Source organism: Aegilops tauschii, chromosome 5 (genome assembly GCF_002575655.3).
Source record: "Aegilops tauschii subsp. strangulata cultivar AL8/78 chromosome 5, Aet v6.0, whole genome shotgun sequence".
NCBI lineage: Eukaryota > Viridiplantae > Streptophyta > Magnoliopsida > Poales > Poaceae > Aegilops > Aegilops tauschii.
The window spans coordinates 29804465-29829115 of NC_053039.3; the positions used below are offsets into that span (position 1 = coordinate 29804465).

At 48.3% G+C, this 24651-nt stretch overlaps 1 protein-coding gene and 1 long non-coding RNA gene across 5 annotated transcripts; both read left to right on the forward strand.

Annotated features, from left to right (window-relative positions):
• Positions 1-286: 286 nt before the first annotated feature.
• Positions 287-1773, forward strand: LOC141022501 (uncharacterized). The gene is made up of 5 exons (XM_073498759.1): positions 287-294; positions 404-491; positions 609-888; positions 1133-1211; positions 1661-1773. Exons 1-5 carry the CDS (start codon positions 287-289, stop codon positions 1662-1664), a joined length of 459 nt encoding a protein of 152 aa, XP_073354860.1. The 3' UTR covers positions 1665-1773.
• A 1253-nt stretch (positions 1774-3026) lies between these two features.
• Positions 3027-7178, forward strand: LOC109760350 (uncharacterized). Of its 4 annotated transcripts, XR_012183975.1 has the most exons (8): positions 3049-3316; positions 3442-3575; positions 4114-4168; positions 4249-5284; positions 5714-5895; positions 6190-6316; positions 6420-6570; positions 6865-7178. It is a non-coding gene; the product is annotated as an uncharacterized lncRNA (long non-coding RNA). The 4 variants fall into 4 exon arrangements; XR_012183976.1 differs by lacking the exon at positions 6865-7178 and having other exon boundaries at positions 3027-3284; positions 6420-6772; XR_006663428.2 differs by lacking the exon at positions 6865-7178 and having other exon boundaries at positions 3048-3316; positions 6420-6772.
• Positions 7179-24651: the final 17473 nt, after the last annotated feature.

The following is a 24651-nucleotide window of genomic DNA, read 5'->3' on the forward strand; positions in this document are numbered from 1 at the left end:
TGGGCTCTTTCCCGAGCTCTGTATTGTTCCAGCAGTGCAAGACGAGGAGGAAGGTGTCGAGGGAGCCCCAAGTGTGGTGTCGACTGCGCGGAGGTACCTGGCATTGAGCCCGCAAGAGAGGTGCACAATAACCGACCTCTCCGACGCGGAAGAGCCTGCTGCTTAGAGAGAGTGATGCTGGGTTCAGAAGTGTCAGAAGAAACATACGAATTGCCAGCTCCATGGATGTATCTGTTTGTATATTTTGTTGTCATGGATGATGGAGGATTCATTAATTCATTCGTGGATGGATTTGTTAGTTAATTGGATTGGATTTTTTATTTCTCTGATGAATTGGGTTTGTTTTGGTTTCTCTGAATTTCGATGTTTTTGCTGTGTTGTGTTGTGTTCTTTGTCGTTGCAGCAGAGCAGAGCAGAAGCGGGCAAGCGGGTGGGTGGACGCCCAGCAGCCCAAAGCGAACCGTGTCGTCGTTTTATATTTTTCTTTGCGGGTGGGTGGGTGGATTGAATTGGGTTTGTTTTTATTTTTTATTTTTCTTTTGTTTCGGGGGAGGCGGAGTGGAGGTGCTCGATCTGCAAATCAATGGCCAATAGAGTCGTGTGAGAAGCGGTTGCGGGTGGGTGGATGGACCCCCACATCAGCCACATGGACGAGGAGGGCGCCGGCGGCGATCCAGCTGCGGGCGCCGGCGACCGGCCGGCTCTTCTGCCACGACTACGGCTCGCCTCGACCCGAGGTCCACCGGCGGCCGGCGGGCGACCTGCTCCTGCGGCAGGGTTCCGGCTCACCCCGACCGCAGGAGCAGATCCACCGGCGGCCGGCGGGCGACCTGCTCCTGCGGCAGGGTTCCGGCTCACCCCGACCGCAGGAGCAGATCCACCGGCGGGGTGAGTCAGGACAAGTAGATGCGCGGGGTATTCGATTCTTTTCCGGTGCTTTGTTTCGTTTCGACCTAGATTAGGTTTTCTTTCATGAACGAGATCTGTCATGAGAAAGCAATGGCTTCTGCTGGTGAGCATCAAGTGCTTGTTTGTGTTCATGTATTGTTGTGCATCCGCGATTTAGACTTTGGTTGGGTGTTGCTGTGTTCCTGCGTGTTCGCTCTGAGGGTCTTTTCCATTTTGATAACAGGTGCCGGCGCAGTGATCACTCTGAGGTTTCAGTTGATGAACGCGGTCTGTTATGATCAAGCAATGGCTTCCATCTGCTGGTAAGCATCAAGTGCTTGTTTTTGTGCATGCACTCCAGGACCAGCAAGGAGACGAGTCGAAAACTGCTCGGGCCATCAGAGACACTGCCTTGCCGAATGATGCGCTGCCTCGCCTTCTCAAGGATGAGAGTGCAAGCAAGGAGATCGATCCTTGGCAGGCAGTCATACAGATATTGTCAAAAGCAGTGATCTTGAACACCTTTTGCCATATGGGTTTGCTGCTCTGTTCATCATGCTGTGATGGCAAGGGTAGACCGTGAACTTGTCGAGCAACTTTTTGCTGACAAGCGTATCCAGGTCCTGAATTGTTTCGACAGCCACCCTTGCATGGGGTGTCAACTTGCCTGCACATACTGTTATTATAAAGGGCACTCGGATTTATAATCCGGAGGAAGGTGCTTGGACAGAATTATGTCCTCTGGATGTCATGCAGATGCTTGGTCGTGCAGGTAGGCCTCGGTATGGCGCACACGGAGAGGGGATAATCTTAACTGGCCACAGTGAATTGCAATACTACCTCTCCCTTATGAAGCAACAGCTGCCTATCATGAGTCGGTTCATATCCAAGTTGGCAGATCAGTTAAATGCAGAGATTGTTCTGGGTACTGTTCAGAATGCTCGGGAAGCAGGCTCTTGGCTTGGCTACACTTATCTCTACATCCGGATGCTGCGGAATCCGACACTGTATGGCTTACCAGCAGATATCATGGAGATAGACAAAACGCTAGATGAGAGGAGAGCTGACTTGGTAAGTACATGTTATACCCTGTTTTCTGAAGCTGAGAGAGGGAGGCGGCTAGGGTTAGGGTCCGGCTCCTCTGGGAGCCGGGCAATAGAATTCTTCTTATTGCTTAATTCTCAAAATAGTCTTACAGCTAGTATATATAACCACGATGCTAGAAAATAAGATAACTTGTGGGCCAAGCCCCTAACTAAACCTGCCCGGTGGGTCTCCTACGGCCATAAGTCTGCCCGGTCATAACAGATGTGCTTTCTGTCGTTTTTGTAGCCCTTCTATCTGGTTTGAGATTCATTTGTTTTGTATGTATAAGGATGACTCATTTGGGTTTTTGTGATCCCCATTTATCTTTGGCCCTCTGCCTCTCTGCATGTTGGTGATCCCCATTTATCTTTGGCCCTCTGCCTCTCTGCATGTGTGTATCATCAGAACTCAGAAACGAGGCAGGGAGGACATGGCCAGGCCTGCACTTGTCAACCCTCTGCTGCCGCCCAAGGGCCCCTTTCTATCTTTTTTTTGAATGATCAGGGCCCTCTGCCTGTTACAATCACATCCCAGTAGAAAACATCACTGGCCTTCTCCAAAAAAGGTGCTATGAAGGGCCCACCCGGCATAACTTGTGGGTCCGCCCCTGCATGGACACTTCTCTGTCTTTCTTCGGTAGCACAGTTTAGTTCTTGGATGTCACTCTTCTGGCTATGACCGACATTATGTCTTCTGGATACTCATGTTTTGTGTATTAGGGATGCAGTCGCTGCTGGAAAAACTGTTCGTTTTTTCTTCTTTTATAATTTGTTCCTTCAGTTTTCTAAGTGGTTCATGCTCTGAAAATTCTGTAAAGTAGTATTTTTGGAGCATGATTCATGCTCTAAAAATTGTGATATTCATGGTTCATGCTTTCAAGACCATTCTGGACTTCACATGTGTGATTTGCTTTTGTCAACAAATATCTACAAATGATTTTTTTAAGCTTCACAATTATCTGCTGATGCCATTAGCTATAATTTAGGGCATGTCATATGTTTTTTTTCCTAATTAGCACTTGGAATCATCAATCATTAGACATTGTGAAAATAAGTTTCAGCTCCAGTGCCGTACATATATTGTTACAACCGTTTCAGTTTAATGAAATAAAAGAACTGAAGCTTCTTTGCATTTGGATTGGACATGCATGGTTCGGATGATGGACTCTCTTGCCTGAACAAGTGCTGCAATGCGATTCTGAAGGTAAATTCGTTGAGCTTGCGAGGGTATTGCGGCTGACTCAAGGGGCACTCTTCAACTAGGCCGATGAAACTGGAATTGCTGAAGAGGAGGACCTGAACAAGATGAATGTATGTATTTCATTCTTCTAACTATTGTAAAGGTATCTATACTCAATACTCCTGTTCAATGTCTCAAACTTATTTTCCATTTCAAGTCTTGTATACTATGTGCAGAGAAATGTATGCCCTGCCATGGTTGTTTATGTTCTTGCTTGCATGGTTGAAGGTTGGAGCAAAAGAAGTCCACTGTCAAAAGGGAGGCTTTGCAAGACACTTTTAAAAAGGGGACTTTGCCTGACGCGCCGTTTCAGGTAGAAATAGACCTGATGAAATGAAGTGTGGAAGCCAATTCTTATCATGGTACGTTGTCTTTGCTATCTCTTGCTATCTCTCCTTGTTTCATCTGTTTTTCATCACAGCCCGTTTCTCTTGCAATGCGTTGCTTGGAAAATAAGTACTATTTGGTGCATATTTCTGCTGGCTGCCAAATTTTATTGTACAACACTTTCTGCATTGACCTATTATTACAAAGTATAATCTTGGAGGGTGAAACATCATAAGGCTAATAGAGCTTACCAGGCCCCCCCAGCATTTTTGTTGTGATGAGCCATTTTCTTCCAGTATGCTGAAATGTATCACAAGCTGATCTTGCGTACCATGCTCTGGCTACTCTGCAACATGAGTGCCGCTAGCTGCTGCGGCACTCAGGCCACCGCACGCCTGCCAGTGCCAGCCGCTTGGCTGATTGTCTGGTTGGAGTTGGGCTCTACATGTTTTTTTTTTTTTTGAAAGATCAGGGCTTCATGTTGTTGCAGTGTACAAATTGTACAGGATTTTGCATGATGTATCAGTGTATCAGAATTGAACAGCTAATTTTCTTTATTTTGCTGCAATGCAGGTGCTCTGCCAGGCAAATTCAGTCACGAGATGCATCATGGCGGAACTTTTCTTGGGTATGGCTCAAACAGAAGCTGGCATTTAGACCAAAAAAAGTTGATTGCTTTCATGAAAAACTGGGTATGGTTCTCGGCAGATGCTCTTCCATGTTTTCGAGCTCAGAGTGGGAAGAAGGCAGGTTTTGGTTGGCCGTAGCTCCTTTGGCTATTCTGGTGCTGGAGCAAGGAAAGTTAACTGCAGATCAAGCGGCGAAAGGGCCGGCGGCAACTTATCCATGGAAATGGGATTGGCACGTGATGGTTTGTTTTCCTTCGGCTGCCAGGGTCGAATAAGCTAGGTGCTATCTGGCCTTTCCGCTAAAAGGGACAGGAGCTTTTGTGTCAGTTAAGAAGATGTTTTTGGAGGCAATTGCTATTTGCTAAAGGGAAACTGACTACTGTTTGGGTTAGGGCTGGTGGTGTCCCTGATGAACTTAAGTACTATCAAGGCTTATGTGAGGTTGGTTCAGTGTTGTGTTATAGATATTGATATGGGCCTTTTAAGAAGAGAAGATACAGACAAGATTCCTCCTGCAGCCGAGTTGATCTACTAAGAGCCAAGAGGTACTGATCAGCTGGGACAGCTTCCTGAACTGCCTACAATTCAAGAGACAACTGGCACATGTAGGCATGTGGGATTCTGCAACAAGGTCAGACAAACCTGAGGATGTAGGTGGTCAAGAGGTTCAGATTATTCAGAAGGAAGATTTTGATAAACAAGTGCAACGGGAAGTGGAGAGGAGGATGAACATTTTCCTTCAGCAAAAAGAGGTGAAACGACTCAGAGAACAATTGCTCAAGAGCAGTAAAAGGCTGACTTTCAGAGGCAGTATAAAGAGGAGCCGGCTGCTCTGGATAATGAACATGGCACCATCTCCCTTTCTGATGGTGCTGATGACACTATCACATCTCAAGATAGGGGGAGCAGAATCTCTGATCAAATTCCAGATGAGCTGGAGGGCATTGACAGTAAGGCATATAGGGATGATCTTGAATGAAACCAACAAATGTCAGATTTCTGAACCTGGGGTGGAGAACAATGAGTTTACTTCTTCGAGGGCAGATCATGATCAAGACAACACAGTGAGGAGGAGCTCAAGACTTGCGAGGGTCAAAAACTTGGAGATCCAAAAGGTACTCCCAGTTACTTATCTGTTCTTACTGCTTCCCACAAGAAACTTGATGGAATTGCTCAAAATCTTTGATGTAGAGTTGGGAAATTCTGAAGTTGATGTTGTTGTTAATTTAGATGTTATTCAATCTTTAGAAAAAAGCTAGGTTTGATGTTTATGTAGAATTGACTAAAAATCCTGCTCCTCAACCTTCTCTGGGTGTGGCTTCATCCCAAGAGAAATCTGGGAATGATTGCTTCCAGGAAGCTTAGGAAGTGGCTGATTGCCTGCTTTCTGATGATCCGAGAGAGGATATTTCCCCCAGGCACTTTATGTGTAGTGATAGGAAGAACAAGAAATACTACCCCATTTTCTTCCTATCGTATTTGTATGTATCTCATGCTCTTACTAATGTTTTAGCCTTCTATATTTTGTTTCGGAGTGAGCTCAGGACAATGGCTATGAGGAGGATGGAGGCGCAGCTTCTACTTATTTATTGTCACAAAAAGAAACACATTATGCAGCAGAGGATTAATGAAACTGACGTGTCTTATGGTCCGCGATGTTCACCTCTTCTGTTGTGGGGGAAGCCAGAAATGCTAGAAAGGAAGTGATGCAGAAGAGCTCACAGTGGTATGTTGTTAGTGCAATAATTTATGCCTTCATATCCATCTAGGCGTGTCCACTTGATTGCATGAATTATGTCCCTGTTAACTCCTTACTCTATTACTATGTGACTGCCAAGTTGATTATTGAAATGAGGTTACATCTCAATGTGTTGTCTGTAATTTTAGGTTTTCATAATCCAGCTTTGTAAGAATAATGTTGCCCATTTTCTAGCATCACAATTTAAATTTCAATATTTTGGTATATCTAATGTAATCAGGGACAACCTTTGTTATGCTCTGACATTCCTTCACTTTTTAGGGGTTGCTTTCTTCTCCCCGATGGAGAAAGTTCTAATCTTGGTGAATTTAAAGCATACCTCCCATCTGTAGTATCATCCAGAGTTTGTAATATCGCCAAGAAGATGCCTAACAATATACAGTTGAAGGTATCAACTCCTATGAATTACTGGCCAAAGACCTTTGAGAAATTCGGTCCAGTTTATGACAACATTGACTTGTTATGTTTACTCTTCTGAACTTGACTGGTAGGTCTCAGTACAAAAGTTGGCTCATGTGCTACTGCAAGGTAATGCCAAAGCTGGCGAATTTTGGGCTTTTTTGGTGGCTTTGCTCCTCTTTTGAAGAAGTTACGATCAGAGAAGACTGGATAAGACATGGAAGCTACAGCCAAATTTCAATGGTAATTGATTACCATTAAATACCCATAGCACAACATCATCAGTAGTCAATAAGAGTAATTTGCTATCAACATTATTTCATCCATGACTGAGATATATTCACTCTTGAAAATAGCTGAATTGGATCAATTCTGAGAACATGAAGCTCTTGCTTGTAAGCGTACATAATCCGGAGTAGCATGAATGACATGCTCTGTTATTTCATATTTGTCATTGGTCTGACCTTTGATAGATCAAGTTGATTTCTTTATCTCGTTTGAAGTACGTAGACTTGCCAAGTTTGCTATGGACTGCAGCGTCAGGTCATTGCCAAGGTCTGCGTCTACGTCTACGACCGCTACTTCTTCTGTGACGCCCACAAGAGGGACATGGTCTACATTGAGGACTGCTACGTACGTACAATGGTGAGCCAATGATGGCACCGACGAGGAGACAATGGTGAAGGTGACTGTCGGATCAGTGGAGGGTGGTGACAGTAATAAGAGTTATCTGTAATGCATTTTCCATACCATCAGGCCGTATCATCGTATGTCTTCTTGCTATAAATACAAACATATGTGCTACACTATCTTTGAACCAACTATAATGGGTGGTCCTCTTATCTCTACAATCAGTTTAACTTGTTTTGAACTTATAATTTCTCTGTTGCAACACGTATACATGTGCACCAAGCCTCTTAGAGACCAAACAAGACAGCTAAATGGGCAGCAACAAGCCAGGCAGCGCACCATCACGTCTCAGGTGGCGCCCCAGCCACTAGTTAATACCATTCTGCCAGTGGAGGAGATCCACCTAGCCTTCCAAGCAGCGTTCTTCTTATGATCAACTTATCCAGCAATGCCTGGAAATCATCCAACCAACTTTAGCCTTTTATCAGATAGGGGCATCCCAAGGTAGGTGCGAGGAAAGCTTGCAAGCTGACAGCCAAGTGCCACCTGCAGCGGAGTCGGATCAATTCCTGATAGACCTTGGATCGGAGTAGGCTAGCAGATCCGGTGAACCTACCTTCTCCGGCAGTGGATGAACTCGAGTCGGAGGCCATCGTGGTGCTGGGGCGCACGGCGATGGTGGAGAGTGGGCGAGGTGGTGGAGCTTCCCGTGAGCACCGCGCTAACCCTAGATCGGTAGGGATTGTAGGTGGGGATTGTGGCAGCGATTAACCTCGTGAATTGTGCCCCGGCCCCACCTCTGTTTATATAGCGCGGGTCACAGGGGCCCACCAACCATGGTTTGGTTGGGCGCCCCCGATCAAGGGCGCGAGTCAGGGGCCCGTTCGACCCGTTGGGCTCGAACGGGAGAGAGATCAACCTAACATTCTCCCCCTTGATCTCAACTTTACTTTTAACTTTATACTTTCTAGTTTATTTGTTTCATCACATATTGATACATAGAGCATGTTTCATCGTCACGGCTTAATTGCCGTTAGAATCATACAGCTACAACATACGTTATGTTCAGAAACAAATTCTGTTCCTTTTGGGCTATCCAGGAGTCATAAGGCTTTGCCTTAAACCCATGCCGGCTAAGTGTTCCTTGAACACATTGGGTGGTAAGTCTTTCGTTAGCGGATCCGCAAGCATATCCTTTGTCCTTATATGCTCGAGACTTATAGTTTGATCCTGGATTTTATCTTTCACAACATAATACCTTATCTCTATTGTTTTGGCAGCATTACTCGACTTGTTGTTGTGAGCATAGAATACTGCAGGCTGGTTATCACAGTACATCTTTAGTGGTTTGTGAATGCAATCTACCACTTTCAAGTCGGGTACAAATTTCTTTAGCCATATCGCCTGCCCCGTGGCTTCGAAGCATGCTATGAATTCTGCATACATCGTGGATGATGCAACTATCGACTGTTTGGAGCTTTTCCACGAAATAGCTCCCCCAGCGAGGGTGAATATGTATCCTGGCGTGGATTTTCTATCATCTCTGTCCCCCGCAAAATCTGCGTCTGAATACCCTTTTATCTCTAGGGAATCACTTCTCCTGTATATTAGCATGTAGTCCTTCATGCCTTCCGCATAACGCAATGCTTTCTTTACCATCTTCCAGTGCCTGGATTCTCTTGATATCTACCGAGTACCCCGGTGATAAAAGCTAAGTCAGGGCGAGTGCACACTTGTGCATACTGTAAGCTGCCAACTGCCGAAGCATATGGTACTGCTTTCATTTGATCGATCTCATATTGGTTCTTGGGACATTGGAATTTCCCAAAACTATCGCCCTTGACTATTGGAGCAGGTGTGGCTTTACTCGCATGCATATTATACTTTTTAAGAACCTTTTCTAAATATGCTTTCTGAGATAGTCCTAAGACTCCATTGTTCCTATCTCGGTGAATTTCTATGCCCAAAACATATGATGCTTCACCAAGATCTGTTATATCAAAATTTGAGGATAAGTATTTCTTTGTTTCTTGTAGTAGACTAACATCACTACTAGCAAGCAGGATATCATCCACATACAAGATTAGGAAAATATGTTTCCCATTTTTAAACATTGCATAAATGCAATTATCCTCAATATTTTCTTTAAATCCAAAACTTTTAATCGTTTGATTAAACTTTAGATACCACTTCCGAGAGGCTTGTCTTAATCCATAAATGGATTTCTTCAGGCGGCATCCCATATTTTCCTTGCCTTCCATGATAAAACCCTTGGGTTGTTTCATGTAGACCTTTTCTTTTAAATCACCATTCAGAAATGCCGTCTTAACATCCATTTGATGTAACTCTAAATCAAAATGAGCAACTAATGCCATTATGATTCTGAAGGAATCCTTACATGAGACTGGAGAAAATGTCTCATTGTAATCTATCCCTTCTCTTTGTGTAAATCCTTTTGCCACGAGTCGTGCTTTATACTTTTCTATATTCCCTTTAGAGTCATACTTAATTTTGTAGACCCATTTACAGCCTACTATTTTGGCTCCTTTGAGAATTTCCTCTAAGTCCCAAACATCTTTGGAACTCATGGATTTTATCTCGTCTTCCATTGCCTTCATCCACTTCGATGAATGAGGGCTTCTCATGGCTTCTTCATATGAGGTGGGATCTTTTTCCATATGAACCATTTCTGTGTTATAAACTTTAAAGTCAGTAGAAAATAGCTGACTTTCTTGGTCTTGTAGACCTTCTAAGGGCCTCAGTTTCTGGCACATTTTGTGCCTCAACTTCTGGCACTTCTTCTAAAATTTGTTGTTGCACCTCCCTTTCATGCTCAACAACGGGTTCAGTCGGCTCCTGACGGACTGGTTCCGGGTCTTCCCCCATAGCTGTCATGGGTGGAGTTGCAACTGGTAGTGAGAAAAATGGCTCCTGAATCATCGGATTAGGTGCATGCACCCTCTTCTCCTCAAGATCAATTTTCCGAGCTACCAAGCTCCCCCTCATCATTTCGTCCTCTAAGAAGACTGCATGTCTCGTTTCTACAAACTTTGTATATCTATCAGGGCAGTAGAAACGAAAACCTTTTGATCTGTCTGGATAGCCAATGAAGTGGCAACTTACTGTTTTGGTATCTAACTTTGCAATGTTTGGATTAAACATTTTGGCCTCATCAGGGCACCCCCACACCCTGAAGTGTTGTAGGGAGGGCACTCTTCCTGTCCATAGCTCGTACGGTGTTTTGGGCACCGACTTGCTTGGTACTCTATTGAGAATGTGAATGGCGGTTTCAAGCGCCTCCATCCATAACCCTAATGGCAAGTTGGAATAACTCATCATGTTGCGCACCATATCCATAAGTGTACGGTTGCGCCTTTCAGCTACTCCATTCTTTTCTCCCAGAGTGGGATACATTAAAAGCACCTGAGTTATCATATCTTTTTCTTGCCAGAATTTCTTCCGCCATACGGGATTTTTGTCATAATATTATGTCAACTTTACCCCGTTACGCATGTATTTTCCCAGACTTTTCCTGCCATGCGGGTTTTATCATAATCATCTTTTCCCGCCATGCAGGTAATTCCCTGTAAGGGAACATAAATGCCAGAATTGGCTCTTTTGACTGCATATTCAATCATCAAATTTAGGAATAAATCCGAATGCTCTTTGACACACATGCTTGATCCGACGCTGGTCAAATTAAACACGCATGTTGCTTGTTTCATTTCAAATCATGTTGACTGAAAAAATCTTATTCATAGAGAGTACACGAAAGACATTCGTCAACCAAGACTCTCAATGGTCTATCTCTTTTCTTTTGAAGCCATTCTTTAGAGAGAACATACTCCCTCACGTTATGACCTTTCTTGGTGATCCTTCGGGTCACAAGTACCCAGCCATTCGCCTTCACGAATGAAAGCATGGAAAACTTTTAGTCTGAGAAAACTTATCCAATAATCAACAATAATGGGCATAAAAATAACCCTACGTTGGTCTGGTTAAAAGAAATGCACATTAAACTTTTGAAACTTTCTTTTATATTCTAAATCACTGTTGTGGCAGAATTAGAATAAACATCATCCTTTTACATTAATTCCATATCACCGTTGGGCGGAAATGGAAATAATGCATATAACTCATAAACAATGTGATAATAGTATTTGAATTAAACAACTTTGCTAAGAATTAATCATCATCATCAACTTTATTGTAGCGGGAACAAGAAATATAAATTTCTCTAGTTCAAGAGCATTTCTTGATCTTTATCCATTCTCTGAAAATTGGTCACCTTGATACAAAATTTATCAGAGATTTAAACTTTGAACACAAGACTCATAGAATTATAGCACTGTTATCATCAACGTTGGTCAGAAAATAACAATACCATATTTTATTTTGTCATAGCGGAAACCATCTGCATCTTATTTCACCCATAGGGAAAAAACATTGCTAAGAACATTTCTTCCAATTAAATTTTCCCGTTGGTTCCAATTTAATTGAAGGATAAAACTTTTACTTTGCAACGGAAGCTTTACAATATTCTATTCAAAAACAATTCTGTACTATTTTACTGTCTAAGCAATTTTAACCGGTTGGTTCAAAAATGCATTATAAAAGCAACAGTTTAATCTTTTACTTTAGTTCTAATCACTTTTAAAAGAGCACTTTTATTTTCAATAATAAACATGATCATGTTATTAACAACGTTGGTCATAAAAATAACATAATCATTTCATTTCAATAATTACTTTAGCATGCTCTTAAAAACTTAATTGTATCTAAACTTTTATTTTCTTTGTAAAAGAGCACTATTAATTATTTACGCAGCGGAAAAACATGAATAAAAATTCATGAACTTTTTACTCTTTAAAGAAACTTTTCTTTGACCAAATAAAAATCATGAACTTTATTATTTTTCTTTATAAAAAATTCATGAACATTTCTTTTTCTGGACAAAAATTTCTTTGGATTAATTTGAACAGAAAGACTATATATATAAAAAATTTGCCAGCTCCAGCCTGCCGCGGGAGGCCCGCAGCCAACCACGGCCTGCACCCCCGCGCGCTGTGCCGCCCGAGCCACTGGGCCTACTGCGTGAGAGGGCGACGTGGCCCTTCTCCTACGCCCGCACTGCCGACGCCGGCCTGTGCCACTTTCGGCCCACTTGGCCCGCAGCGGCTTAGGGTTTGCACCGCAACCGTCGGATGCAATCGGACGGACGCGCGTGCATCTCGGCAGCACAAAACCGCCCAGCCGACCTCACTACGTGAACCCTAGCCTCATTTTGCTTCTCCTCTCGCACGCGCCGCTCGTCTCTCTGTCGGCCGGTCCGGTCGCGCCGGTCGCCGGCGACAGCGTCGACGGCCACAGCGCCGCGCCGCTCTTCCCCTTTCTCCTCCTGCTCTCCCCCATCCACAGCTTCCTAATGGACCGAGAGAGAGACAGAGAGGTGCGGGGCTTTCTCGATGCGGCGGGTTGGGGCCGCGCCGGTCGCCGGTGACGGCGTCAAGCGGCCACGGCGGCGCGCGAGCCTGCTCTTGTTCCCCCTCCTCTCTTTCTCTTTCTCTTTCTCTGTTTCACCCATCCACCACCTCCTTCTTTTAGAGAGAGAGAGAGAGCCGTGAGAGGTGCGCGATACGGCGGCGCCCTCCCTGTCCCCTTTGCCGGCGTGCGCGAGCACCTCAATGGTGAACGCGCCGCCGTCAAACGGCTCGGTGGCGGTGCCTGTACTTTGCCCCTGTGGGGGGGGTGGTTCTTCGTCCCTGTCGCCTCGGCTTGCCGATGCGCGACGGGATCGAGAGGAACAGGCGCGGCCTTACGGCGGCGCTCTTTTCTTCTTTGCCCTTCTAGGGTTCTTTGGGGGGGGGGGACTTTTTTCTTTTTCTGTTTTTGTTTCTTTGTACCGAAATCAACTAACCCGATCTGGCTGATACCATTGATAGACCTTGGATCGGAGTAGGCTAGCAGATCCGGTGAACCTACCTTCTCCGGCAGTGGATGAACTCGAGCCGGAGGCCATCGTGGTGCTGGGGCGCACGGCGATGGCGGAGAGTGGGCGAGGTGGTGGAGCTTCCCGTGAGCACCGCGCTAACCCTAGATCGGTAGGGATTGTGGCAGCGATTAACCTCGTGAATCGTGCCCCGGCCCCACCTCTGTTTATATAGCGCGGGTCACAGGGGCCCACCAACCATGGTTTGGTTGGGCGCCCCCGATCAGGGCGCGAGTCAGGGGCCCGTTCGACCCGTTGGGCTCGAACGGGAGAGAGATCAACCTAACAATTCCATCACATCTAATTGGCACGATCTTGCTCTTCGACAGGTTAGTAGTCAGCCCTGAAGCTTCTCCAAATAATTTTAGGATCTTGGTGACCACCTCAAAGTCATGCAGCTCAGGCTTCAGGAATATGATGACGTCATCGTCGGCGTATATAGAAGCTGATGCTTGATTCTTTGACTGCCCAGGGGAGAAGATATTATTCTGCTGGGCTTTGTCCATCAATCTGCCTAGGCAATCCACGACAAACACGAAGAGTAAGGGGATAGGGGGTCCCCTTGTCGGAGCCCTCTTCGACGAAGAATCTGTTCTGTAGTGTTTGAATTTACCAAGATCCTCTTTGAAGCAGAGTAGAAAAGAGCGGAGATCCGACCCCTCCATTTTGGCCCAAAGCAAGGCATTGAAGCAGCTTAAGAAGATATTCCCAGGCAACTGAGTCAAAGGCTTTGGATATGTCTAACTTAAGCATAACTGCAGGGATCTTCTTTTGTCTTAGTGTCTTTGCCATGGCCTCAAGCCTTCCTATGGGCTGAGTCCGACTCCGTCTATGGAGAAAAGTGTCTTGTACGATGCACACAAGTCTGCTCGCCCATCAGTTTTGGCGGACTTGGCATCCCTGACCTGTTTTTGTCAAGGTCGGGCGCTCAAGGTTTGCTGGTTATGGCAGGATGCCATTGATCCTGATAAACCGTGGCAAGGGTTGCCTCTGCCGGTCGATAAGCAGGTCAAGGCTCTCTTCATGGCTAGCACCACTACCAATATTGGTTGCGGTACGAAGATTTCTTTTTGGCACGACCACTAGCTCGATGATAAGATTCCTGCTGGATCCTTCCCTAACCTGAACAAACATAGCAAGCAGCGCAAGCTCTGGTTGGCTGAAGGTCTAACTGACAGAAAGTGGGTCACTCTTCTGAAACGTAACCCGGGACTTGAGGTACTACAAGAATAGATTGATTTCTGGTGCGGGTTCGTCGTCATCTCGCTATCCAATTCTGATGATGAGTTCACTTGGAAATGGACGTCTTATGGGAAATGTACTGTGAAATCGGCTTATCCATGTCAGTTATGGGGCAGAATAGACTCTCTGCTCGCAAGCATCATCTGGCAGATTAAAGCCCCTCTGAAGATGAAAATTTTCAGTTTGCTATTTGCGCCAGGAAAGTGTTTGGCTGCTGACAAGCTTGCCAAGCGTGGCTGGCCCCATAACCCAATCTGCCAGCTTTGTCACTTGAGGATGGAGGATGGTTTGCTCCCCCGTGCAGAAGGAAAGACCTATCCTATCTGATCATGGTAGTTTGCTGGGAAATTTGCAAAGAGCGAAACAATCGCATATTCAACAACAAAGCTTGCAGTTTCCTGGAGGTGGCAATGAAGTTGCCACACGGAGGGCTGCTGGATTCAAAGGTGTCCAATGGAGAGGGGTTGGATAGTTCTCTGCTGTTCTTCTTTTTACTCTGTTCGTTATATAATACTCCCTCCGTCTCAAAATAAGTGTCTCAACTTTGTACTAGTTCGAGTACAAATTTGTACTAAGCTCAAGACATTTATTTTGGGATGAAGGGAGTATGTAATACGTATAGCTTTAGCTTTAGCTTTAACTGGGCGTCTCCTGACTCGTGACTTGTGTTACCCTGTAATAATTCCTAAGGTCTTTTAATGGCTGAAATCAGCAATCTGCTGTTTTTCGTCAAAATGGCCTTTTGTTGTGAGATTTGTTATTGTGGATTATCTGAGATTTGTTATCGTCAATTATTGTGTACTACCATACCGCTTTGAAACGTGAAGTCTTTGTTTTCACCTGAGAATGCTTAGAGCATGTCTAGTAGAGCCCTTAAACCCTCAAATAAATAGAAATAACCGTTTTTTACGGGTTGAAACGAAAAAACGGCAAATAATAGAACCCCTAAACCCTTAAAAAAATTACGGATTGGATCTGGGGTTGCCCTCCCAATCTGTAAAAGTGAGGATTGAAGAGGGAAACCCACCTCCAACCCGCACTCCACCGGTCGTTGCGCGGGAGGGAAATTTCCCCTCGCGCGCTCCCTCCCGTCGGACGCCTCGTCGATATCGTTGCCCCCGCGGCGAGCCATGGAGGCGCCGCCGGACTCCTCCGTCGCCCCGGCCGCGTCCTCCCTCCCTCCGACTGTCGCCCCGCCCCCGGCCTCGGCCTCGGCGACGCCTGCGCCGGCCTCGTCCTCGCTCCCTCCGCCCACGTCAGAGGTGCCGTCGGTGGTGGCCGTTGGCGCGAAGAGGCGGTGTGCTGGCCAGCACGTCATCCTCCCCCAGCCCGCCCCGGTCGTCACCTCCGTTGCCCGGCCGCAGCGGCGCCGAAGGTGAGGAAGAAGCCCTCCCTTGGGCCGAAGGGGGCAGCGGCGCCGAAGGTGAAGAAGGCCACCTCCAGGAAGAAGCCGACGCCCTCCCCGGCCCCCGCACCTCCGCCCGTCGTGCACGAGGTGCTCGACGGAATGCCTGCCCCCGCCAACGTCGTTCATGGGGCTTCTCGAAGAAGCGGAGGTGGACATGGGGGCTCCTTCTCTCGAACCCTTTGGGTTTGGTGATGACTTGCAGGAAGAGGGTGATGAGGAGGAGGAAGGGGAAGATGAGGAGGAGGTGACCGAGATAGAGGAGGAGGCGTTCGCCGCCGTTGCAAAACCCACCGTGCGCTCGACAAACTATAGCGAGGATGAAGATATTCTCTTGGTTCGTGCTTGGGCACATGTGGGGTTGGATGCAAGCACCGGTACCGATCAAACCGGTAAACGCTATTGGCAACGCATAGAGGACGTCTATTGCAAGATCAAGCCGAAGACCGGTGGGTACATCCCTCATAGTTACTGGTTGCTTCAAGGCCGGTGGGAGTAGATGAAGCCCCATTGTGCTCGTTGGAGTGCAGCAATGGACCAAGTGAAGGATGCACCGCCTAGTGGAACCGTGGAGAGTGACTATGTGAGTACATATATGTTTTTCACATTTATTTTGATTTTTTATGCTATTGTTATGTGAGTACATATATGTTTACTATGCTATTGGTGGGTTTGTAGGAGGCAATTGCCGACTTGAGGTACAAGGAGATGGCCGCTTCCAAGGGCAAAGCATTCCCATTTAAACATGTTTGGAAAATTCTTCAAACTTATGACAAGTGGAAGTTGAGGGATCAAGAGACCGCACGCAAGAAGTCGGCAATGCTTAGGATGGATGATAGTGAAGAGGAGGGAAGGAACGAGCACAAGCCCGCTGGAAACAAAAAGGATAAGCTAAGGAAGAAGATGGAAGGAGAGGCGTCAAGCATAAGGGAGAAGATAGAACATATGATGAAGTCAAGGGAGGCATTGACAATGAAGACATTGGAGACAAAGCTTCTTATCAACGAGAAGAAGAAAGAGGTGAAGCTTGCACAAGTTGAAGCAAGGCGTGAAGATGCCAAGCGCAAGGCCGACTTGGAGGAGAGGATGATCAAGGTCAAAGAAGCAAAGGCATGGAAAGAACTCATGGTGGAAGAGAAGGATCACATGATGATGTCCAAGAAAGACATGGATGAAGACCAATTGATGTGGTGGAAGGAGTACAAGCAGGACATCGTGGAGAGGAAGAGGATATTCCGTGGTGCGTCCTCTATTCTTCGAGGTGACACTCCGATGAGTGGTGGTGGCGATGGCGGTGTGGAGGACTCCACCACCGGCGACAATGGAGGTGCTTGATGGACGTGGAAGTGGTCTAGGAGATGGCGCCAGGTGCAACTTTTTGGTGATGGTGCCGATGAGAGGGGGAAGATGAAGATTGTGTGATGTAAACTATTAAACCATGCATCAATGATCTTCATTTCCGTGTTTGTTTGAAGGTTGATTGTGTTTTTCTAGTGAAAATTGTGATAAGTCAAATGACAGTTTTAAGGGTTGGGTTGAGGCAAAGACTAGCGTTATAAGGGTTGGGTTTGAGGGTTCTAGTCTTTGCCCCTGTTTTTCAACCTTTAAAAGTGTCAAAAATGGCCAATTCTCAACCCTTAAAACTAGTTTTAGATTTAAGGGTTTGAGGGCTCTACTAGACATGCTCTTCTTACTATTTTGCTTGGAAACAACCTCTTACAGAAATGTAGGGAAAGACTGCGTACAATAGACCCAAAGTGGTTGGACACTTCTCCGGACTCCGTGCAAGCGGGAGCTACATGCATCGGGCTGACCTTTTTAATGCTTATTACTATTTTGAACCGGATGGGCTTGCAAGCTTAAATCACTGTTGTTGCATTCCGATGGAAAATCTGTAGGTTAGTTTCACCCTCAGCAAAAAGCGTCCTTTGTATCCGCTTGATGCTACATTTTGGGTTACTAAAAGCGCCATTTATCGAAGAAGAAAAATTTCACAGTCGGCATCGACATGCCAAGAAGAAGCTGATCTTTTAGACTTGAGTCTTGGCGTATGCAAGAAAAATATTTTTGCAAGTTAAACTATGTATTGATGCATGCCAGTTTGCTTTCCACATACTCAGGTTGCCACGAGTGGGGTATGAAGGATTAAAGATAAGAAGGTGAAGGAAAGATACTTATCTTCATATGTTACTGGCGTACCTACATGCTTTCTGCTCACAAGCCACTGTGTATTTGAAGTGGACAAATCTAGCTAGCAAACGTTGACTCAAAATCAAATACTGTACATGATTTTGTTAACAGCAACAGCAGCAGCAGTAAACAGCAATCCATGATTTTGTTCACTAATTTTCAGTTAAGAGCAATCCATGATTTTGTTCACAATGATCAGCAGCAGTAAATCAGTTTCACTAATTTGTTCAGGTAACAGCCGTGGAAATTATAGGATGATAATATTGTGTTGTATTGACCTGACCCTCGTGGAGGTATATATAGAGTACAATATGTGAGAGAGACTTGGAGTAGGGGACAAGTCGTACATGGTTTAAACAAATCCTATCTCTAACTCGTAATCTCTAACTTAAACATAATTATACTTCTAATAACAGCAACAACAGCACGGCATGGTCACTTGGATCAGGAGCGTTGTTCTGATCTTTTCACCAAGCAGCAGCACGGGCAGAGGAGCAGAAGCAGTACGGGCAGAGCTCCACCGGCGGTGGGGGAGAAGCGGCCGAGTGGGCAGGGGAGAAGGAGCAGCACGGCAGCGCGCGGGAGCTCCAGGATAACTTGCGGGAGATAGAGGAGGACGCGCGCGAGCTCCTGGTCCACCGGATCGTGGAGGCAGGTTCCGGCGAAGCCCTTAGGGGATCGCGGCGGCGCACACGTGGGAGCTCGAGGAGGACGCGCGGGCATGACTGGAAGTTCCGGCGCGCGGGGGCTCTTGGTCCACGTCCACCGGATCGTGGCGGGAAGTTCCAGCGACGCCCGCAGGTAATCGCGGCGGGAGGGGATTGCAGCGGCGGAGCAGGTACTTGGCGATGGCGTCGGCGCAGCACTTCCTGGTGGGCGGTGCCCGAGGGAGAAGACAGGGGCGGAGGGACTTGTTTGAGACAGTTTTGAAACTACGAGATCTTTTTTGCAAAATTACCAATGAACTGTGTTGAGATGGAAGGAAAGATTGCGCCCCGAGCTGTAATGTAAACCAGCTTTCCATCCATCTCAACACAACCTTCTGCCATCAGTGTGAATGGAATGCACCATGGTTCACACCACATATCGATTCCTTTTTTTTCTTTTTTTTGGGGAAATTGACCAATAAAAAGCTTTTGTTCATCCAAAAATAACCAACACTGCTAAGTTAAGAAGAAGCAAAGTAGGGATATAAATTTTTTTAGAGGAATCAATTTTTAGTTTTTTTTTTGACTTAGCAGTTAGCATTCTGCATAGTACTAGTAAATTATATATGGGCACCATTTTCTTACACCAAATTGTAGGCAACTTTTTCTTTTTTGCAGAACTTAGAAGTGCTAAATATACAGTATTACAAGCGATCACTTTGAAATTAGTGTTGCGCTCTTGTGGGGTCCCCAGGGCGACACCGAGGCAAGCACTAGTCTAGCACCGCCGTAGAAAAGCCTAGCGTACCCTGGCGGTTCACCATCGTCAGCGTCGACATGCCCAACGCCGAAGGTACATGGGGTTGGAAGGTGGTGGTGGCAGCCTATTGTGCGGCTTGGGCGGCATTGTGGTGCTTGCATAGAAGGGAGGGAGAGGGATTGGTGGAATAGTTCATTGTATTGCTTGAGCCTCGTGGGCATATATATAGGAGTACAAAGACCAACTTGGAGTACAAGACAAGGCAGGACCAAATTCTAGTCTATCATATACTTCCTAATAATCCTTATACTCAACATCCCCCCGCAGTCACAACGGTAGCGACGCAGACGGTGAGACTGGAGAAGAATCCGAAGGTAAGCCGACGGACACCCCCCCCCCCACACACAGTCGTAACGGTCGACGCATCGCGGAGTCATGGCTGGAGTGGCAACCGACGAGGTTGCTCCAGCAAGGCGGTAGCCCTTTGTGCCGTTTGTCGAGGTAGCCAAGAGCGTGGGTGATGGAGCCGTGGTCGAGGTAGCCGTGCGAAGAATGCCGTGGTCGATGTCGAGTCAGGGTAGCCGGTGTCGAGGAAGTCGCCGTGGAGCCGTGGGCGCAAGGGGGCGCCGAGTTAGCATGGGCGCAGTGGTGTCAAAGTAGTGGTGCGCCGGGGAGAAGATGTTGTTGACGACATGTTGCGGCGGGTTTGACAAGCCCGGGGACACATCGTGGACGAAGGCACGCACCGGTGTTGCCAGCACTGGGCATGCATAGACGGACGAAGACGAAGTTGACGAAGCGCCGACCAGGCTTGCCAGGCCCGGGAACACGTCGTGGATGAAGGCACGCAGCAGTGTTGCCAGCACCACTCATGCGTAGACGAGGGACCTGCACGAGCTGTACGCCATGTCGGAGAAGTCGGAGGGGCCAGCAGAGAAGAACTCGAGGACGATTACGGCGTCCATCGGTGCGGGGCCGATGTCACCAACGGTGGTCGGAGTAGACGAAGTGGTCGGGGTAGATGACGGCGACGCTGGTGACGAGCTGGTGCTTGGACGAAGAGAAGGGGGTGGACGGGCGGCGGCGGCGGCTACGAAGGTAGCGGCAGCGGCGACCAAAGAAGAGCGGCGAAGAACCCTGACAGCATGACAAAGACCGACGCGGACGGTGGCGTTCCCGCGCCAAGGGAGAAGGCGCGGAGCATACCATGGGAAGTCGACGCGCGGTGACGGCGGAGTGGACCGCGGGCCGTGGCGCTACGGCCTGAAGGGGCGACGCAGCGGCGGCAGGCGGGTCGGGGCGACGACGGGAAGACCTCTGGGGCGGCGGCGGGGACCGTGGGCCGCGACGCTACAGCCCGAAGGGGCGACTGAAAGAACATGCGGTGCCCCCATGTTTGGTTTTGGTAATTGATGACAATCTCTATGGACTAATGGTTGCCTTGAGTTATATTTGAAGGATTTGTCCATAGGCTTTTCTTGAAGTCCATGTGTTGGTTTCAAGGAGTTTATGTGGTGACCAAGGTGTTATTAAGGAATTATCCAAAGATTGGTCATGTGAGAGTAGAGCTTATTGCAAGCATGTCTTGAAGAAGAAGATTGTGTGATCATTCATGTTTACCTTCAAGACATCATCCAAATGAAGAGAGTTGGAAAGAGTCAAGGTTGATCAAGACTAAATCAAGAGTGAATCAAGTTGATCAACACACAAAGCGCACAAGATGTACCGAGAGGGATCAAGCGATCCCATGGTGTGGTAAGCATTGTCAATTACGCTTTGTGTACTAACCCATGATCTTCGTGAGAGTTCTTTGTGGGGTTAGGTTGCGGTGTGCAAGTTCAAGTGAAGCATCATGAAGAGATCAAATGCTTGAAGCTTGCCGTCCATTGTGGCGACAATGGACTTGTGAAGATGTTGCGGTGTGCAAGTTCAAGTGAAACATCATGACGAGATCAAATGCTTGAAGCTTGCCGTCCATTGTGGTGACAATGGACTGGTGAAGATGTGCGGAAGAGTGGCTCACCCATAGTGGAGTATGGGGGAGCAATCAACTAGACTTCATCGAGCCAACACAACCAAGAAAGGTGGTCCATCTTGAGGGAGTCAAGATCGTCATCATCTAGATCAAGTGGACCATGTGCAAGGCAAAGGTTTCTCTTGATAGGTTTTCTATTTTACCAGTCTCATGATGGTAGTTGGGAGACCGGGTTATAGGATCGATTGCCGTACTATCAAGGGGGGCTCTCGATGAGTAGCTTGATCGTATCGTTCATAGAGAGCTCAAACCATTGCATCCTTGCATCATCTTTATTGGTTCTTGTTTGGTTCTTCTCTTTGTGAGTTTTGGATCTTATGGTCATCTTGATGACAAGCTCGAGTTCATCGAAAACGGAGTTCACTCGCATCTTCTATGATGTTTTCGATGTTGGAGGTTATGCCGGTTCTTCTCGGTTGGAGGTTTCACTCCTCTATTTGTTGGCATACCTCCCCTGCCTCTTCTTACTATAATCAGTCGTTGTTTTGATGCTACTCGTCTTTCTCAATCCAACAAGCTTGAGTTTGCTCAATTCGGAGCTCATATGCAGAAGTTATGGCAGTTTTGGTTTCCTAGCGGTAGTACCGCGGGCCGGAGCGGTAGTACTGCTTGGGTGCTACAAGCGGTAGTACCGCTCTAGAGCGGTAGTACCGCTCCAGAGCGGTAGTACCGCTGGTGGCCCCAGCCGTAGTACCGCTACGGTCTCGTACTAGTACCGCCTCGATTCAAGGGGTCTTTTTCGTGTCGGGTTTTACGGTACTAGCCGCGGCAGTGGGGGGGCCGTAGTACCGCTCGTTTGCGTAGTACCGCCCTGCCACCGCGGTAGTACCGCTCTGGGCCCAGCGGCAGTACCGCGAGGGGGAGCGGTAGTACCGCTTATAGGGCCAAGCGGTAGTACCGCTGGCCGAGCGGTAGTACCGCTCTCTGCGGGGCTGAAGTGGGGGTAACGGCTGGATTTCTTGTCCCACTATATAAGGGGGTCTTCCCCAATGAACCTTATCTCTTGAGCTTGTGTTCTTCCCCCATTGTTGACCTTCTTCGAGCTTGCTAACTCTCAATCCCTCCATGGATTCTTGCTAGTTTTTGAGGGAAAAAAGAGAGGAGATCTAGATCCACATTTCCACCAATCACTTTCTCCTCTTTGTGAGGGGAACCCCTTGGATCTAGATCTTGGAGTTCTTGGTGTTCTCCTTCTCGTTCTTCCTCTCATTTTCCTCCCTAGCATTAGTTGCTTCGGTGGGATTTGAGAGAGAAGGACTTGGGCACTCCGTGTGCCCTTGCCATTGCATTTGGTGCATCGGTTTGAGTTCTCCACGGTGATACGTGGAAGTTACAAGTTGAGAAGCTTATTACTCTTGGGTGCTTGGTGCCCTTGAGCTTGTTCCTCTTGGGTGCTTGGGCGCCCTAGACGGTTGGTGGTGTTCGGAGCTCAATCATTGTGGTGTAAAGCTCCGGGCAAGCATCGGGGTCTCCAATTAGGTTGTGGAGATCGCCCCGAGCAATTTGACGGGTACCGGTGACCGCCCCCAAGGGTTGCCAAAGTGTACGGGTTCGGTGACCGCCCCCAAGGGTTGCCATTTGTACGGGTTCGGTGACCGCCCTCAAGGGTCCCTTAGTGGAATCACGGCATCTTGCATTGTGCGAGGGCGTGAGGAGATTACGGTGGCCCTAGTGGCTTCTTGGGGAGCATTGTGCCTCCACACCGCTCCAAACGGAGATTAGCATCCGCAAGGGTGTGAACTTCGGGATACATCGTCGTCTCCGCGTGTCTCGGTTATCTCTTACCCGAACCCTTTACTTATGCACTTTACTTTGTGATAGCCATATTGTTTCTTGTCATATATCTTGCTATCACTTAGTTGTTTATCTTGCTAAGCATAAGTCGTTGGTGCACATAGGTGAGCCTAGTTGTTGTAGGTTTTGTGCTTGTCAAATTAACCACTAGGTTTATTCCGCATTTGTTCAAGCCTAAACCGTAATTATTTTAAAGCTCCTATTCATCCCCCCTCTAGGCGACATCCACGATCTTTCAGCGACACAACGGCGGTTCGCGAGTCGGTGCAACCGCGAGAACGGCCTCGGGGCGGCGGCGGGGACCGCATATCGCGACACTACGGCCCGAAGGGGCGACGCAGCGGCGACGCACGAGTCGATGCAGCCGCGAGGAGAACCACGGGGCTGCGGCGCTGCGGCCCGACGGGGCGACGCAGCGGCAGCCCGATGCTCGATCGGTGGAGAGGCGCGCTGAACTCGGGGACGATATTCACGGGACCTGCGGAGGCGCGCGTAACCGGCGGGCCAGGTCGGTCGCGCGGCGTAGATGAGGCGGATCGCGGCAGCGAGCGGGTGATCAAGCCGATCGCGCGCGAGGTCGGGGACGCCGCTCGGTGGAGGCGTGGTGGCGGCGGAGTCCGAGATGAGGCCGGCGACGACGGACGGCATGGGACTTCGTGCGGACGAGCTTGTCAGCACCGGCACCCGGGCTGCCAAAGCAACACCGGCGCCCGGGCAGCGAGGCCCGAGCGACCAACGGAGCAGCGGCGCCCAAGTTGAGGCAGCCGACGAGCCTGACGCAGCCGTCCCGACGCAGCCGAGGACGAGGCCGGTGAGGTAGACCGCCGGGCCACCGTGCAGACGCGACGGAGGCGGGTGATGTGGATCGATGGGCGGGCCGGCGCGCGAGCGACGGCTATGATTGGCCGTCGCATGGCGCGAGGCCGCCGGGTCGTGGCGATGCAGGTGTCCCGATCGGAGCAGGGCGGTGACGGCCGGCGCAGGGCGACGGGCGGACCGACGCGCGGACGGCGGCTGGCCCTGACGGGCCACCTCGACGCGCGTGGCCGCCAGGTCGGAGGAGAGGCCGGCTGGTCGCGCCGGGTCGGAGTAGAGGCGCTCGGGGTCGACGGCGGCGGTGGGCGACGCAAACCGATCAAGAATAGATCGAAAAACCAAAAAGAAACCGCGCGATCAAGATGACCGGCGGGAGAGAGAAAACTCCGGAGCAAGGCTCGAGGAAAAGACTCTTTAGGGCAGCCGGTCAACACGACCGGCGGACGAACCCTAGGTACGGGCGGCGCGGCCCCTGGCGGCGGTCATGGAGGCCGACCGCCCCGGGGGCGGCGCGCGGGTGCGGAAGCGGCGGCGACTAGGGTTTAGGATCGACTTGCGATAGATACCATGTTAAAAAAGAGAGAAAGGGGGATTGATGGAATAGTTTGTTGTATTGCTTGAGCCTCGTCATATTAGGCTTAGGTGAGTGGTTTGGGTAGTGGCCCAGCTAGCACCCCCTCATCATATTGGATAGGAGTAGCGGCATATGTTGCCAAGTTGGTGGATTCAGGCACATTGTTGTAATACTTTGTACGGTCCTCGAGAATAATCAATAAAGTGGCCGTATGCATCTCCCAGATGCAGAGGCCGGGGGTC